Source organism: Anguilla anguilla, chromosome 6 (genome assembly GCF_013347855.1).
Source record: "Anguilla anguilla isolate fAngAng1 chromosome 6, fAngAng1.pri, whole genome shotgun sequence".
NCBI lineage: Eukaryota > Metazoa > Chordata > Actinopteri > Anguilliformes > Anguillidae > Anguilla > Anguilla anguilla.
This window is the reverse complement of record NC_049206.1, coordinates 22,818,999-22,836,586: the sequence shown is the minus strand read 5'-3', so window position 1 is coordinate 22,836,586 and position 17,588 is coordinate 22,818,999. Positions and strand designations below refer to the sequence as shown.

At 43.9% G+C, this 17,588-nt stretch overlaps 1 protein-coding gene across 1 annotated transcript; it reads right to left on the bottom strand.

Annotated features, from left to right (window-relative positions):
- Positions 1-52: 52 nt before the first annotated feature.
- LOC118229391 (long-chain-fatty-acid--CoA ligase ACSBG2-like) lies at positions 53-17,495 on the bottom strand. Its single transcript, XM_035421313.1, has 15 exons — positions 17,374-17,495; positions 9,487-9,610; positions 9,282-9,388; positions 8,372-8,640; positions 7,295-7,383; positions 6,786-6,906; positions 5,840-5,920; positions 5,313-5,462; positions 4,718-4,894; positions 3,958-4,139; positions 3,593-3,832; positions 2,618-2,835; positions 2,229-2,368; positions 743-989; positions 53-392 (listed from the first exon to the last, which is right to left on the bottom strand). Exons 2-15 carry the CDS (start codon positions 9,585-9,587, stop codon positions 313-315), a joined length of 2,202 nt encoding a protein of 733 aa, XP_035277204.1. The 5' UTR covers positions 9,588-9,610; positions 17,374-17,495; the 3' UTR covers positions 53-312.
- Between the last annotated feature and the right edge of the window lie 93 nt (positions 17,496-17,588).

Below are 17,588 nucleotides of genomic sequence, written 5' to 3'. Positions count from 1 at the left end.
GATAAGTCATGGAAAAGTCAATGAAAATCATTGGTGAAAAAGTGTATGAACCCTGGTTTTTATTAATAAATACTGTTTAAAAATAAACAAATTTGATATTTACAAATTATTTCCCAGTTTAACCACACCCAAAACATTAAAGTAAAAAAAAAAAAAAAAAAAGTTATACAGACATTACATTTTTTCACAGAATTTGAAATGAGCATTCGGTGCATTTCTGTAGATCTGGTCTCGGAATGGCGTGCGGGGTTGGGGAGATTGTACTGTCAAGTCTCATTTCAGAAGCACGATGTTGACAGGGCTGGTGGGAGTCTACGCATCGTTATAGAATTTGTCAATCTGCTCTTGGTACATCTTCAAGACCATTGGCCTCTTCAGCTTCATTGTGGGTCCTGGGGGGGGGGGGGGGGGGGGGGGGGGGGGGGGGGGGGGGGGGGGGGGGGGGGGGGGGGGTGGGGAGGAGAGGAGAAGAGAAGAGGGACACCATTTCTATATCAATACAGGGCTGAAGCAGCGTTTGGTGTCAGACAGTGTGGTACAGTAGGATGACAACTTGCATTTTAGTGCGCTCTGTAACACTGCTCATTATACTACATGTAGACCTGCTTCATACTTTGATACACAACAACTTGTGGCGTTTTAAGGTTGGCGAGATGCAGGACCATGCCTGCAGACGTCATACACACTGTGACAAGCCCCGCCCCCACCCACCCCCCTCATAGCGGCGTTCCCATTGGCTCACCCAGCTCTCCCCCCGGGACGGAGAATTCCCTGTCTAGCACAAGCCACTTCTGGACGCGCTGGGCGTTGGAGGCGGCGCGCTCGTTGGCGCGGCTGATGCCGTCCTGTATGGCGGCGTTGACGGCGTGGTCCCGCCCGCCGGCGATTTCGGAGACCCGCGTGGCGCCGCTTCCCAGCCTGCGGCACAGCTCCACCGCCTCGTCCGTCAGCTCGTCCGTCGGCTCGCCCGTCTCGAGGTTCATCTTGCACTAGGGGGCCCAAAGGGATGGGGTCAGGGGCTGGTCAGACAGCTGCCATCCGGGAGAACCACCTGCGCAACTGGGTCAATGCCCACAACGGCAGCTGTATAGCCTGACTCGTTAAAGTCGTAACTTTGTGGTTCTCTGAGCTTGACCAGTTGTGGCGCTCTCACCCTGGAGATACTCCGCTTTACACTTGTGCGGCGTAGAAACAGCACCGCAAGCCACTTGCATGTTTAATCCGGGTTTCAATCGTTAGTTTACCCAGGTATGTTGTGAACTGATGCTTATTTTAAGACTAAGAAGTCACACAATCTTAAATGTTTTAAGTAATTTCATATGTTGCTCCTTTTTAACAAATTGATCTGTTCATTTTACAATTTGCCAATCCATGCATCGTTCATTGCCAGTTAATAAAGTAATGAACTCACATCTATAAAATCAAAATGACGCTATTATCTAATTAGCCTTGGCACTCTTTGGTTAATATGCATTGTAAGTGCCCGACAGACCACTAGATGGCAATGTGTGTCTACAGTCCATACAGAGAATGTAGCCTTATACTGCCATACTCATCCACAAGCATCCTGCTGAAGAGATCAATTTTATGATTCAAAAACTACAACCACACCATGTGATATCAGGCATGCGCTGCCGGATAAGGAGACGGACCGGCCATAGAGCATTCTGCCAGTCAGCACAGATCCCTCACTGATTGTACATGCATTTCTCAGATAGCTGAGACCATTTAAAATGAATGCCACTTCTGTGATCAACCACTCAGGATCGCGTCCTGAAATGAACTCCCACCCTGGCCGGCAAATGGCAATAATTATCTTGTGGCAGCTAATTTAATGTGCTTTGCCAGTAACATCCGCAGGTATTCCCTTTAACATTCAAACTGAATTGGACTTGTTTATGGATTTAATTAGCAGACCATAAACTTCCATTTTGGGCCAAGAACTCAATTACATGTAGATAAACACCGCTCTAGATGCCATCTGCACAACTCTGGCAAAACAAAAAAGGGTTAACATAGTTTTAGTTTTTTTTTTTTTTTTTTGCTATACTACCGTTCTGTCCCAGAAACCTGTTGAATGCTCAGGAATATAGCGACGGACTGACGCGTAGTTATTCACTCCAGTTGGAACCAGAGACTGCAGCGTCTGTTGCCAGACACAAGCACTGAAATGGACTTGAGGCTGCGAGATGAGCGGGTGTGAACAAGCAGACGCACGCAGCTCATACCTTGATGGTGAGCAGCATGGAGAGGAACTTCCTCTTGTCCCCGATGAGCATGGCGTTACTGATCAGCGGCACGGCCTCCTTCACAGCATCCTCAGTGGGCACCGGCGGGATGTTCTCTCCACCAGCAGTGATGATCAGTTCTGGAAAGGGCACACACACACGTGTAAAAAGGTCTTTACAGGCAGCTATTGAAGGCTTTTTTTTTATTTTTTATTTTTTACAGAGGAACAGAGCCAGTATCTCCGCAAATTAAGAGAAAGACAGTTGCATCTGGTGATTATGTTCACCTCAAGCGCGGCCGAGACTGGCGTCGGCGTTGACCGTTAAGGTACGGTTAGTAGCTGAAGGGACTGCGTTTGTTTTTGGTTTTTTTTTTTTTTTGCATTCACCTTTGATGCGCCCTGTGATGTAGAGGAAGCCGTCTGCGTCGCACCGGCCCAGATCCCCGGAGCGCAGCCAGCCTTCGTCGTCCAGCGCCTCCGCAGTTTTGTCGGGCATGTTGAGGTAGCCCATGAAGACGTGGCGGCCCCACATGCAGATCTCTCCCTCTCCGTTGTCATCCGGGTTCAAGATCTTTGTCATGCTTCCAGGGTAATTCTTCCCACAGCTTCCAAGAGGGAAGAGGCACATGCAGGTTTGGTCTTTCATTTCAAAATTTCCTTAAAATAATCACACTGCTACCCACCAATGCACTTGACAGAGACTCTGAAAAAACTGCCTTTTTACATCAAAATGATGTACTGTTGGATGTACACACAAAAATGCAATTCAATGAAAGCACTCAGTGATGTAGACAATTTCTGGGATAATTAGTCTGTTAAGAGAATTAAGGTCACCAAATGCAAACATATCTGTTAAATTGTACATACAAAAATTGACACCAGTACACACCAAGTATACATCTGCTCTGCGGTTTTTTTTTTGCCATTTTATGTGACTTAATCATGCATTGATTGTGTCCACTGCATGTTCAGTTCAGCTACCCTACACCAATGAACACTCAACTGTTTGATGATGAATAAACTGAAAGCAGTTGATGGGTATCACTTGTTTACCAGCATCTAATATGTTACAGCATGGTCGTTGGGCGTTTGGTTGTATCGTTGTCAGTGTAGCTTTATCTATGGATTAGCCACCGGCAAGCAAACTATCTAATGAAATACAAATATTTAAACTATTGTTTTTTGAGAAAACATTAATTGCTCTCAGTGAAGAAGGTGCAAAACGTAACAGCAGCAACCGACAGCAGCAGCATTCGCATTCAGTCCGCTACTATGATGTTAGCAGCCAGCCGCAGGAGAAGCTGCCGGAAAGGCGTTTTTGCTTGCACGTCTGAGAGCGAGCGCGTGAGCGTGCGCGTTTACCTGCCGAGGTGGAAGCTGTGGTTCAGGGACAAGCTTTGGGGACCGGAGCACTCGCTCATGCCGTACAGCTCGAAGAGAGGGATGTCCAGGCTGAGGAAGAACTCCAGCGTCTCCTTGGCGATGGGCGCAGCCCCGGTGCAGCATGTGGTGCAGCGGTCCAGGCCCAGGGCCTTGCGGACCTTCCGGAACACCAGCTTCTTCGCCAGCAGGTAGTCCAGGGGGGGTCCCGACGGCGCCGTGCTGCAGGGAGCCGAAGGAAGAGGCGTACTGAAACCGACCCCTTTTCAAGTCTAACCACCGGAGCGTTACAACCTCATCCCGTCATCCCCCCCCCCCGAAAAAAAATCCCCCTCTTCCCCTCGTACCCCTGCATCATGCGGAGGTTGGTCTTCAGCCCCACGCCCTTGGCCCAGACGGCCACCTTCTTGCGTATGGCGGAGGACTTGGCGGAGGTGGACACGATCCCCTCCTGCATCTTCTCCCACACGCGAGGCACGGCCAAGAAGCACGTGGGCCGCACTTCCCTTAGCGTGTTGACCAGAGAGCCCTGAGAGGAGGGACGGCACAACGTTTAGCTGGAGAACGCATACGCGCACGCACGCACGCACGCACGCACGCACGCACGCACGCACGCACGCACGCACGCACGCACGCCTGTAAGCCCACACACAGCTTAAGGGCTGCGAAGCACACAACTCCATACCTGAAGGTCTATACTTCAACTCTGATGAATTGCTGTTGTATCATTGGAGACACCTTACCCTTGCGAGAACTGCCCTGAGAAAATTCTGGTTGTAGAACCTAGTTATGTAATGTCAGGTTGAGCTCGTATGTAGGTAAGGCGGAGCTATATAAGGACTGAAGTGGACATTTTTCTCGTATTTTATCGGTCCCACGATACACTCGTCTTCCTTCTCATGTCATTAATAAAAACATGGAAGGGCAGAAAAAAATGCATATCTAATGTGTCACTCTGTTCTTTTGCTTCAGGACACCAAGGAAACACCGAGAATCAGTTATAAAACAGTGTTAACAAATGAAAAATCATGCAATACTAATACAAATATCCATCAAAATCCCCCCCACCCCCCAAATGTTGCCCTGCACCTGTTGCCCCCAGATCACCTTTAGGGCATCCGGCTGAGCAAAGTAGGTGGCCCCCCCGATCGTCAACATCATCCAGATGTCAATGATCTGCGCGGCGACGTGACTCAGCGGCAGGTAGCTGACCACCACCTCCTGCATGACGTCGGCGTCCGTGAACCCCATGTATTTCACGGACTGCCGGGCCACCCAGGTCACCTGCAAAAGGGTCAGAGGGGTTTGTGATGCATTACAGAGGCAAGCTGTGCGTAACGAGGCTACCGCACAATTTCGAACAGTTATATTATTTTAAAATAGAGATTCGCGACTAGATTTTTTTTAAAAGCAAGATTTGTTCAAAACAGAATATTTTGCAACCGTAATAAGTGGAACATTAGAAGTCAATACGGGGGGGGGGGGGGGGGGGGGGGAGACAATATATGGTAACAAAAATACATTTGCTGGATTTATTGTAGTTTGCATGCACTTATTGAATTTACATACGGTGAGTAAACAATAGTGAAAACCCTTGCAATGCAATGACTGGGCAAATAACTTATGGGAAACTAGCCATTTATCCTTGTTTTTTCTCCTCGGTAGACACCGGGACTAGACGATTGGCAAGTGGCGCACTCACATTGTCGTGGCTCAGCATCGCGCCCTTAGGCACCCCTGTGGTTCCCGAGGTGTAAATCATGCAGCAGCACTGGTTGGGTTTCTGGCTGGCGATGATGCCATCCAGCTGGGCATCGGGTACTTCTTGCCCCATCCGCATGAACTCCGCCCACTTAGCACACGCAAAAAAACAATACACTCATGAACATTCACAAAAAGTGGATAAAATCTGAAACGTTTTAGACTCATAATCTCGTACGGTTTGTCGCGAGCGTCAAGAATTAAAGAATGACATGACAAAAAATGTGAGAACACAAACTAATGTGCCTGTGTGCTGTATGCAAGGAATGCCCGGATTCTGCAGCTTTGCAAATTAAGAACTTTGAAAGATGTCAGGTTATCATAATAGCACCCTGCCCTTCAGATATATATGAATATATATGCCAAAAGGTCTGTATTTATGCACAAGCTATAGAAAGCATTATCAGAAACAGAAAGTTTTGAAATATGAATTCAGTTAGACATATTCAGCAGAGGAGACAAACCCACCGTGAATACATTTGACCTTGATTCTTTTAATTCACCGCTGTACTGGATTATGGCTTTCAAGTGTGGAAGCTTGTCTTGAACCTGTAATACAGAAGAGTTACATCATTAAAACAAACATGCATGATATAAATCTAGTATAAAAAGTAAATGCTAGACCTTGAGGTTTTTCTTGCATTGAAATGTCTTAGGCAGGCCCTTTAAATGTTTTTTTCAAGCTGCCTATAGTTATATTATGCAAATAAAATAAAGTAAAATAAAATAAATAAATAATAAAAACCTGTAAAGCACTTAGAAATGGTCCATGAATTTATTTGCACCAATTCATCTTGAATGATATTGAATTTCAAGTTGAAACTTGAATCGTTGAATCTGGTTAATTGCAGAAAAGAATGAAACAGATGCCACGCGTGCCACTTCGACGTCCGCTGTCGACTATTATCAACAGAAACTGCCTACCTTAGTACATTTATGCGGTTGTGTGTCTTCACAGAGCAAGTGTTTGTTTATTTGTGCCACTGCTGTATATTTAGGTATAATTATGGATCATTATGCAATGTAACTGGAAATAATTCCATGAAAATATCCTAAATATGCACTAATGGCAAATGTAAATGTGTGATCTCTTTGCAATGGAATGAACAGGAAATGGTTCGGGATTTGGTCATCCTATGCAACTACCAAAAATGGGGACCAAAGTGAGATTTTTTTAAAATGTGGCCCAAATCCCTCATGGCACCCCTTAACAGACCCCCTGGTTTCTAAGGTCTGAATTAGCTGCTGGCTTTAAGGTGAAATTTCCAAACATTTACTTTTCATACGAAGCCCAATTTCAACTTCCTATTAAATATCTGAGCGTAAATTGTCTACTGAAGAGAAAAGTCTGAAGTGTCCTGTAAGTGAGCCAGCAGCGAGCCTATTCCACCCTGCCCCATTTGGCCCCACATACCTCAAGGATCTTCTCTAGCTGCGTGTGATTCTCCACCACCAGGATGTTGGCCTGGCAGTTTTCGGCCACATACCGGCATGCTTCCGGAGAGCTGGTGCTATAGATGCCCACACCAAACCCGCTGGGGGAGTTAAGAAAAGAGGGTGACTCTTAAATCTTTCACTTCACATGGTGATGTTGGCACTTTATTCATCATGTTTGGTAGTTTTGCATTTACACTCATTCTATTTCAATGGCTATGCAGCAACAGCAAGAGTTTTTTTTTAATTTTTTTTTTTTAAGTCGTTTTGTAGGAAGTTACTTTGCAGAAGCAAGTCATTTATTCTTCGTAGATTTGGTGTGGGTTGCTGTTACAGAACAACAGTCAGTCACTGCCATGCCTTCATCTGCCTCTTCAGTCATAGCAGTGGGAGTTTTTTTTTACTGAACCCTTCAAATTAACTGCTGTGTCAGGAATCGTTTGGTACCTTCCAAAGGAAGGTCAATAAAAGTATAGAGTGAGGACTCACCCTGCGAAAATCGCTCCAATATTGGAGATCAACCACTCGGTGGAGTTGAAGCCCAGAATGCCCACGCTGTGGTAGCGTTCCAGACCCAGCTGTCCGAGACAGAGGCTCAGTCAGAGTATGGCACTCAATGCTCACCCAACGCTCAGCATTCAGTTAACATTCAATCAATGCTCACTGCTCACGCAACACTTGCTCAACAACCACTGTACAACATTCACCGCTCACTCAACGTCCTTTCGACACTCACTGATCACTGAATATGCACTCATCACTGGCCACCCTACTTTCACACAGCAAGCACCGCTCACCCAACACGTACCCAAGACTCAACACTCCTCAACCCTCATAGCTCATTCAACACTGACTCACAGTTCAACATTCACTCAGCACATACCGATCACTCAACATTCAGTGAAGATTCACCCAACACTCACTGTGGATTTACCACACTGTGCTTTTACCATTTGCTCAACAGTCACTGCACAAGAGCCACTCACACAGGCATCATTCACCGGACACTTGACACTGCATTCATGCAAGATACCATTCCACCCACAGCTCCTTTGGTGAACGGAGATAATGGACTGGTTTTTCAAGATTTATGAAAATGCAGAACAGCAGCCTGGTTTCTAGGCAATTGATCAGCCAGAAATCCAACAGCATAATCAGACCGTACATCACTGCCAGAGAAACACACAACACAACCTGACCCTAAACTTCCACTGTCATATTTGACCTTCCATCAGGTTGAAAATTTATTATTACGTTAATGGGGAAATGGTGTATTGGAGATTGAGTCAGTTCATCTTACTGCAGGCCTTCTAGCCATCACAGAATGATTGGCAAGGTATTCCATTTGTTTAGTTTTGTGTTGTGGTTTTTTAAGGATTAAATGAACCTCAACTTACTGTAAAAGTAATGTTCAATGCGCCAACTGTTCAAATTATGGGAGTAGCATGTGCATCACTGAATATAATCAGAATGCAATTGATGTGCTGTGTATCAGGCCTAAGCCATAAATGCTTGTACTGTGTCTGTGACAGAGTGAGAAAATTGCTAGGCACTGTGAGGCCTCACCTTGAGGAAGCTCTTAGCAGCAGCTCTGCACTGTTCATAGTACTCTTTGAAGTTTAGTGTCCTCCATTTCTCGCCCTCCTTCCTGACCAGTGCAGTCTGGCCCCCGAATCTCTCCACCGTCCTGGTGAAGACCTCGTGCACGGTGACAGGTGGCTCGGCAGCCGGCCCAGACTCTGACATCCTCAGCTTCACGGTCCCGTCGCCGCGGCTGGTCCACAGCTGGGAAGTGGGCACGAGCGGGGACGAAGTCTCGAGACGTGGTGCCTCACCTAAGGGGGGACGGGGTGGGAGGAGAGAGACGTGAGATGCAGGTGCAAACAGGTAGGCGAGGCGGGGGACTTGCAGAGGGTGAGCACACGTCCCAGTGTAATGAGGGAGACTCAGTACGGTAGGCGACCTCCTCTTTCGGGAGAGATGTAAAAACCAAATGTCCCTACAAGTAGGGCCTTCCTTTGGTGTTTCTGATCAAATCCCCAACCTGAAAGCAGGCACCAGGCAGTGCTCAGTCTCTGCCAACACAAGCAGTCACTGGCGACTGTGGCCCCCTTCAGCAGCCCAAAAAACAGCACATGCACGGCCCAACAATAGGGAGGGTGAGGAGGCCTTAATGGCCTCATTAACAGGTTCCCAGAACTGAGAAACAGAAAGCAGTGACCACAGTATACCCCTCACTGGGTGGACTTCACATAGACTTGCACATAAATTATGATGGGGATTTCATGTATTCAAAGTCTTAAGGCTGTCTAGTTACCCAACTTTGAAGCGAATCATCTTTTCAACATGGTAACAATCTGCAGTGTTAGTCACCAAGCTAATTGTTTGCTTCATCTCCAAAATGACACCATTTTGAATGAGTTGCTTGTCTAATGTCTGTGTGCCTGTGCTTGAGTGCGCACGTGCACACACCCACCTTTCTGTGTGTGTGGGTCCCGAGTCTGGATGGGCTGAGGGACGGGCTCACCTGGGGTCTCCACTTCCTCCTCCCTCTCACAGGCAGACTCTTCCCCTGATGACTCCCTACAGAAAGCGTGCACAAGTGTCAGAAAGGGCTGTTAATGTGTCTGAAAAGTGAGTATGATGACCTGACCCAAGAAGATAACTGACATAGCACGTACATGGCCACAGGCCGTCCATTGATGTCATCCACGGAGGCGGAGCCGCTGAGCTGCATTAGACCGGCATCCGCAGCTGGGTCCATTGCTGTGGTGGTGGACATGGCGGTGGGCTCACAGGCGGTCACTAAGGGATGAAGGTCAGATGTCACAGGTTCAGCAACAGTACCCAGTTGGGACCTACGTCTCCCTAAGCCAATATACAAATTTACTTTCATGAACTGCAGCTACTGGCTGGGTTCCTGCTCCACAACATTAAACATGACAAATATTGAAAGTTGAGGCCTTGTTTGACTCTACTCTACCATAGGTTTGCAGTGTTTTTTCCATTCCACCTTTAAAACCTATTCCACACTTGTTTGAAAACACTCTTGAAAGGAGATATTCTCGTTTGATTTATTAAAAAGCATTTGCGTTGCTTCGATGATGTTTCCACTGAAGGATTCTGGGTATATAACAGCACAAGTGTCTTCACTGTAGTCAAGCAGATATTAAAAATAAGACATGGATGCAATGATCAATCAAAATGACTTGTTGACAGGAGAGACTAATCTGAGCGTAAGGGCCCACACAGTTTATGTTACTTACTGAAATAAGCTCTATCGATATTGGACTCAAATGATCGCAGACAAGAGACCTTCAAACATAATTTACCATAAAACAGTTTACTGAACAAATCTGCCTATATTAATGTTCATGTTATTTCTAAATTATCCTTTCCCTATATGCTAATAATTGTTTGGCTCGTTTTTTTAAAAATGCTTTAAACTGTGTATAAACCCAGAACAAAAACCTATTCCATTCTCATTCTAAAATCTGTCTCATAAGAGAGGGTCTGGGTCAACCCTTCCTTTTTCAGCCACTTAAATCCAGTGACTCCATCTGCATGCAATGTGAAATTCAGCACTACAGTTTTTTAATGAGCAGGTGGGCTGGTAGCCAGCAAACCATTCCATAAAATTCCCTGCCCACATTCTTCTCACTTGTCAATGCCAGACTAACAAAGGCAGGAAATTCAGAGGAAACACCTACACCACCCCCCAAAAAAATAGCAATGCTCAAAGAGTTTCAGAGTTTCTACTTGTATAACTCCTGGTGCTGAGAATGATCTCTTCATCTTACTGTTGGTTTAAATGACCTGAAAAGCATTATTAGTATCATTCTTTTAGCTTTCAGAATCACCGATTATGCAAGCACTGCAACCAATTCAAAATGGCAGCCGGAAGCAAATGGCCATGGCTGGTGGTTCAAGGATGGAGATAGTAAGTAATAGTATATTCTCAGTGCAAGTGGGTCCCTGTGAAACAGTTGATCACAACAGGCCTCTAAACACGCATACGATCAAATTTGACTGTTATTTAACAGTGCTTACGAATGTTTTCATGAACATTTCGCCATTCATCCTTTTCTTATCTGAATTTGTTCTTTGGTAAGATCAAAATGTATGCGTTTCGAAACATGCGTAAAAGCATAATGCAGATGTTTCTATTTACAATGCTTCCTTTTAAGTAGTTACAGACCTCATGTTAATAACAAATGTGTATAAATGATTATATGATCAATTTGTAAACTAACTTTTGATTTCAGTTTCAGTTTAGCTTTAGTTAAGAGAAGGTTTAGTAGTTTTAGTTTAGTTTTCAAATACTCTTGTTTTTATATTTAATCCCGTTCACACTTTATTTTAATTACCCTTGTAATGTGTATTTCATTCGCACCCACCCATTATCTATACCATCATTATCTTATCCTGGGCAGGGTCACAGGGAGTGTTGGAACCTATCCCAGCATGCACTGGGTGAGAGGCAGGATTACACTCTGAACAGGCCACCAATCTAGCGCAGGGGACACACACCATTCCCTCACACACTCATACCTACGGGCAATTGAGCGTCTCCAATTAATCTTTGGACTGTGGGAGGAAACAAGAGGACCCAGAGGAAACCCACATGGATACGAGGAGAACATGCATACTCCACACAGAAAGGCTCAGGCCAGACACGAACCATGACCGTCTTGCTGTGAGGTGACAGTGCTACCCACTGCACCATTTATTAGAATTCATTATAATTCCTTCCTATAGAGACCCACATGCACATGGCCAAACCCAGCATTTAGCAATGGCAAATTTGCTGCTTTTGGATTACTTGGTTAATCGTGCCTTGGGAAGACAGTGCGCATACGGCACAGATATGTTTGCAGTAAACGATGAATGGCCAATGTTCGTACATGGCCCTGAAGGTGGCATGGCTTTTACGAGATTGCAAGGGTGTTTCCTTATGCAAATCAACATGAACAGGCGCGCAATTAAAGAACAAAGGGAATTCATCCTCCAATACACCTGGGATAGATACACACGAGGGTCTGCGCCTTTTTGATGAATCCGACATTTAGTTTTTTCAAAGGAACTTTTATTAAGAACAAATGTGAGAAGAATGTAAGAATTTAACAATGGGGGGGGGGGGGGGGGGGGGCAGTGGTTTCAATTTGATACTGGGAACTTACCTGGGAGACATGACTGCTCCTACTCAATCTCATGTGTTTAGGAATGAATTAGACCTCAAATCACAGTTCAAAACTGATTTTTATCGCATCTCACACCTAAAGGGATGCGTTTTTTCACTCAAGATGCTCAATGGACGTAGTTGAAAATTGTAATGGTCAATGTTTTCCATAAAACAGTAGGCACTCCATACCATATATACCAGAAACTCTGCACAGCAGGTTAGAAAGTCAGAATACAAGCTCAGAATCGCAGGCATGTTTAAAAACTGAGCTAACAGCTCCTGAATTCACTGCACGTATTAATGCACAGGGCTCCGTGTTTGCTCATTTCAACTGCAAAACAGCCCACCTGGCTTTAGTCCTCCCTTTTTGATTGAGATAAAATTATTGGCCTCTCCAAAAGTTTCACCCGGTATCGGTCTTTTAAAATGAGCCGACAGCCTTTCGGGTTTCCTGCCACGGTTCTGCTCTCATGCCACAGTTCTGCTCAACGAGCCAGTGAGAAAGATTGGGGGCTGCGGGAGTCTCTCCCTCAACCAGCTCATCAGAACAACCTGTAGGCCTACACGTTGAGACACCACAAAATGCATTCTAAATCCAAACAAAAAGCTGCAAGACTGACCCCCCTTCAAGACACACACAGACTATCAACGTAGCCTCATGTAAAGCATGTCTACGCAAGCCACCGGTACACATGCCACAGACACTCCATGCCTGAAACTGGTATGTTCCCTGTAAGTAGTCCTTGTCCAGTCATGACACATAGCACTGTAACGGCTCCCCACAAACAGCATGCTGAACATATAATGGAAAAATACTTACGATGCATTCTTTATCCCAGGGTTTTCCAGTATATTCTCACTACCCTCTGGTCTCCTTGAGGTTTCAGGTTTGCAGATTGACCCTGGACCAGCGTTTGTGCTCTATATTCAGCAGCTGCAGGCGTTTCCAGACCTCCCACTTTACTATATACATTGTCATGTATACATTGCATCATTCATGCTCAAAGGCCACTCCCTTCTCCTCCTCCTATAGCCCAGCCCCTTTTCCAAAAGCAGGATCCCAATGTAGGTGCAGGTGAACAGTGGAGAAGCTTTCCCCACTTTCCCCATTGGTTGAACCAGCTCATCACACCACAAAATACTCTCGCCTGACAAGGATAGAGAGAGAGGAGGAGTCTCTGGTTGACAGACTGGCTCTTATCAAGATCAAATCATTGGCCAATTTGGCTGCATTTGCAGTTGAAAATACCTCTTCTGGTTGAAACTGACAATGATTCCAGGCTGGACTGGCTTTCCAGTCATATTGTCAGGTGGTTCCCAAAACTTCTTAGTCTATTACTGCCTTAAGGAGCAAATACAATTTCTGGGGTCCACCCTTTGAAATGTAGCCTACTATACGTTCAAGTATGAACATAAAAACATATGTTTAATGCAAGTGCAGTGCAAGGAACAGAAGGGTTTAATTTGACTGGTGTGAATGACCAAATAATGTGTATTAGGCTATATTCAGTAATACTTGTGTGCACCTTGTGATTCAAAGTTTGGAAGCCATTGATCTATACCCTATAGCTATACAACAGTTTGAGGCAGTTTCTCATTTTCTCATCTGCAATTTAGTTATTCGTCAACAAAAGGTCAGAAGATAGGAATCATCTCCTCAGTATATTATCACATTGCCCCTCTCCAGCAGTAGCCTGTGATATTATCAATAATTTAAAATCTAATTATTTAGTTCAATCATTTTATTGGAAGTTGACATGACATCCTGAAAAAAGGCAGCCTTTGATTTGCACCCGTTATACTGAAGTGAGATGCTATCTGCCACAAGATGGAAAAACAACTGTAAACTCATTGTTAACAATTCATATTGTGCTGTTGTGCTAAAATAAAACTTGCAAGAGTGTGATGCAAAATTCTTTATGCATTTATGGCCGACTTCCTCTCCCACCAGTGAAAACACACTCTTGGCGCCAAAATTCTGTAGATGAAGTTTCCCTGGCCCAGATCTTTCTTAACGACTCAGAGGCCAATGACCTCAGGGAGACAAGACTTTCCTGTTTGTTCAGTAGAAATGCAAGCAAGCTAGCAAACCTGCATAAACATGAACACTTACAAACAGGGACATTCCTACCTTCTTCGAAAAAGTTGTGAAGGGCATGCCAAGAAGGGAATACAATTCATTTGATATTCAATATGAAACACGCATGTTTCAACAGACCTGTCTATTTGCTCACACATATTCAAATAAACATACAAAAGAGAGTACAGTTCACTTCCACAGGGAAATCTTTCCTCTCCACAGCCTCTCATTACTAAAAAGACTGACTTCAGAGTTTGCTGAAAATTTTAACATCGTTTTGCAATGCAAAGATCTCAGAGCAATCGTGGCAATGATAATCACTCGTGTGTATTCTTAAAAGGACACCATACTGCTGTTTGATTGCATCATTGTAGATTAAAGATGGTGAACAAGAAAAAATGAAAACTGCGAGAAACAGTGTGCTTGATATGGTGATAAAAATGAAATAAAAAATTAAATGTCTATACAAACCTATGTGGGTTATTTCACATGTACACTCAGCTAGAAACTCACATTGTGAAACTACTCAACAGAAGGGTGAGGGTGCAAGGGCAAACCTCTGGCTTTATCTCTACAGGACAGATGCATCTTATATTTTTACTATAGCATTTATGTCCGGAAGCTCAAATTATCACATGGCCATTCTCTGTTTTTGAAAGCCATCTTTAAATTGCTGATGCGCTTGAAATTGGGCTGTGCATTTGTAGAAATAATATAAATCCTGTGATACAGCTGAAGGTCTCTAAGCTGTGAGGGCCCTAAATAGAAATGCTTCAATCACAGAAACACCATTCCACCATTCACACTAAAATACATTTGTTTGCCTGGATTCAAGAGTTGCTTTTAATCATGTGACATCTCCTTCAGGGCAAAGCAAATAGAATTTATATGAACACAGACATATCCATACATATAGATGTGTGTGTGTGTGTGTGTACAATATACCATATGCCAGCAGCCATACCACCATGCACTATCTTCCCTCTGGTCAAATAAACCCCAATGACCCAGTGCAGTGACGGGGACACTGTGCTGTAGGAGATGCTGTCTTTCGGATGAGACGTTAAACCGAGGTCCTGACTCACTGTGGTCATTAACGTTCCCATGACACTTATCCTGGCTAAAAGTGTGACATTCCATAATTTACAAGGAGCATACTTTACACAAACCATTGTGCCCACTACAGAAAAGATGTAAACCGCACGCACTGTCATTGACAGAAACCTGTATATTTGCATTCCACTAATGTCTGAGTCGGTATGCAGGCTAACAATCATGAGGCAATTCTAACAACTGCCCTGTTTACCTTGAAAAGCCGGTCAGGTGAGACATCGCGAGTATCGGATGCGTTAGCAACTTCTGCATTTCAAACACCATCTACAACTTAAGCTAATGTATGTTTTGGAGAAGATGTTAATGGACAGAAAAAAATAATAATTAAACTGCTATTTTTCCGGCTAGGTTTGATGTGTTCCGAATCATTTATCTGGCAGATGCATTGACCAGGGCAACTATAAGAGCATTACTGGTCACTGCAAAACCATTCATTGCATTCCGTTTATTACACAGCATGTCAAAACGAATTCATGTTGCAGTTTTAAGTAATCATTATAATGACATTTAATGCATCTGTGCACCATACTTGTATAGGGCCGCATGCCACTGTTTACATTCATACTGCTGGGAAATAAATTCAGGTTAAAGGTATAATCAATGATTCACTGTGGAATTAAGCAGCCTCTAGCTACCTTCAATTTCACTGCACCAGACAACATCTTTCTCAGAGCTCTGATACCCATGCCCGAACACACGCTGCTTTCCCCCAATAATTTGTAAACCGAAAAACTGCTCTGTGCTGCATCCGTTGCGCACAGCCATCCTAACAATCGATAGGCAAAACGACTCTCTGGATTCTACTGCTAACAGGAGGTTACCTTCGGTCACGCAGTGGCATCGTTGTGATCTATGACATCCCACCAATTCTTTTGAATTCTCCCCAGGAATTTTAGTTTACCTAACATACATCAAGGGATACTCCCATGTATAATTTTTTTGTACATCATTTCAACATAATTTAATGAAGCGCACTTTCCGTGGTATCTCCGTAGAAACAGATACGATTAATTCCAGAATTAGAAGCAGTCTAGCAGAAGTGGGAACTATTATCGATATAATTTAAACACCCCTAGGGACTATGTTTTGATGTGTCATAAATGCATTATTTTATTGTGGCATGTTACACAAGGGTAAAAGTGTAGCACAGTAGGTTAGCCTATTTCGACATAAAACAGTCAACGGAGTCGGCTCCAGCATAGGTGGAGTTATAGCAATTATATCCGAAGGTTTTGGGCTGATATAATGCGCTGTGTTTATAATAACTGTATGCCTTTTAATTCAACATTTGAACACGTAGGTTTCGGAGTAAAGAAAGATGACCTTTCTAATAATGAAATATAATAGTTTAATGAAATAAAGTATCTTGGTGAATACCATATACATAGCAGCAAATTTCTGGACCAGAAACCAAACGATGTGGCATTCAAAGCCACATTTAATTTTACCTGGAAACCCTGGAAAAAAAGCCAAAATTATAACTTTCTCCCCTGAGCATCCGATTTTTATTTTTAAACGTATGCAAATTGTGACACTTTTTCCCCCCACTTTATTTATTCACTTTTGATGATGCCTTTGTTTTCTACTTGAAGATTCAATACTGTTTGGAAATATGCTATACTTATTGAAAATGTGGGGGATGTAAATTATGGTTTACCACCCATATTTTATCTTCGTTAAAATGTGAAATCACACAATCTCAACACTGCTCTCGTGACCAGGAAAATTAGCTGGGATTATATGTTGGTCTATGTTGGTTGCGGTCATAGCTGGTCTATGGCTGGTCAAACTGGTGGCCAAAGTTGTTGAACACACAGCGCAAACAACCTGGTTTGAGTTGGATTTTTCAGCAGATATCCGTTTAGTACTTGGATACAATATTCAAATGTTCGAAATCACAATTTAAATAGTCATTGTAGGTCACTATCGGTGTCGATTGTTTCAATACCAGTCTGCATACAAAAATACTTGAAGGCAATGCCGAAACACACGAAAGTTGAACAACCGAAACCGCGACGAGACCACTTAAAAAGTTTCCGATTAGAGCAAGAATAGACGCAAGACGCAAACTAGCAAACATATTTGTATTAGCCATGCTGTATGAGGGACATACGACATTGTGTCGGATGGGCACTTTTACGCAAGGAATGTGCTAGCAAGTTATATTTTATAAGTTTACTTTAAAGTTCTTACCTGGAACGTAGCCTAATCAGAAGGAAAATTAGTATCAAGTCAAAACAGAACCAGCGAAGGTGCGCAGATAACACGCTAGGACAAATTGACGCTGGAGGTGCAACTCAAATCGCAATTGTGGCTCATTTTCCAGGATTAGACGTTTATGTTTCGTCACGTGATATTCCCCTAACAGGTGTTATTCATTCCGTTATTTTGAAAGGGATGCTAGTTGT

What these genes read in the sequence shown, in the direction of transcription:
- LOC118229391 (XM_035421313.1), bottom strand. Translation starts at nt 9,587, where the DNA reads ATGTCCACCACCACAGCAATGGACCCAGCTGCGGATGCCGGTCTAATG. An exon ending in ATTGGAGCGATTTTCGCAGG is followed by an intron (nt 6,907 to 7,294) that starts GTGAGTCCTCAC and finishes TAACTCCCCCAG; the next exon opens with CGGGTTTGGTGTGGGCATCT. An exon ending in AACCTCCGCATGATGCAGGG is followed by an intron (nt 3,833 to 3,957) that starts GTACGAGGGGAA and finishes GGCTCCCTGCAG; the next exon opens with CACGGCGCCGTCGGGACCCC.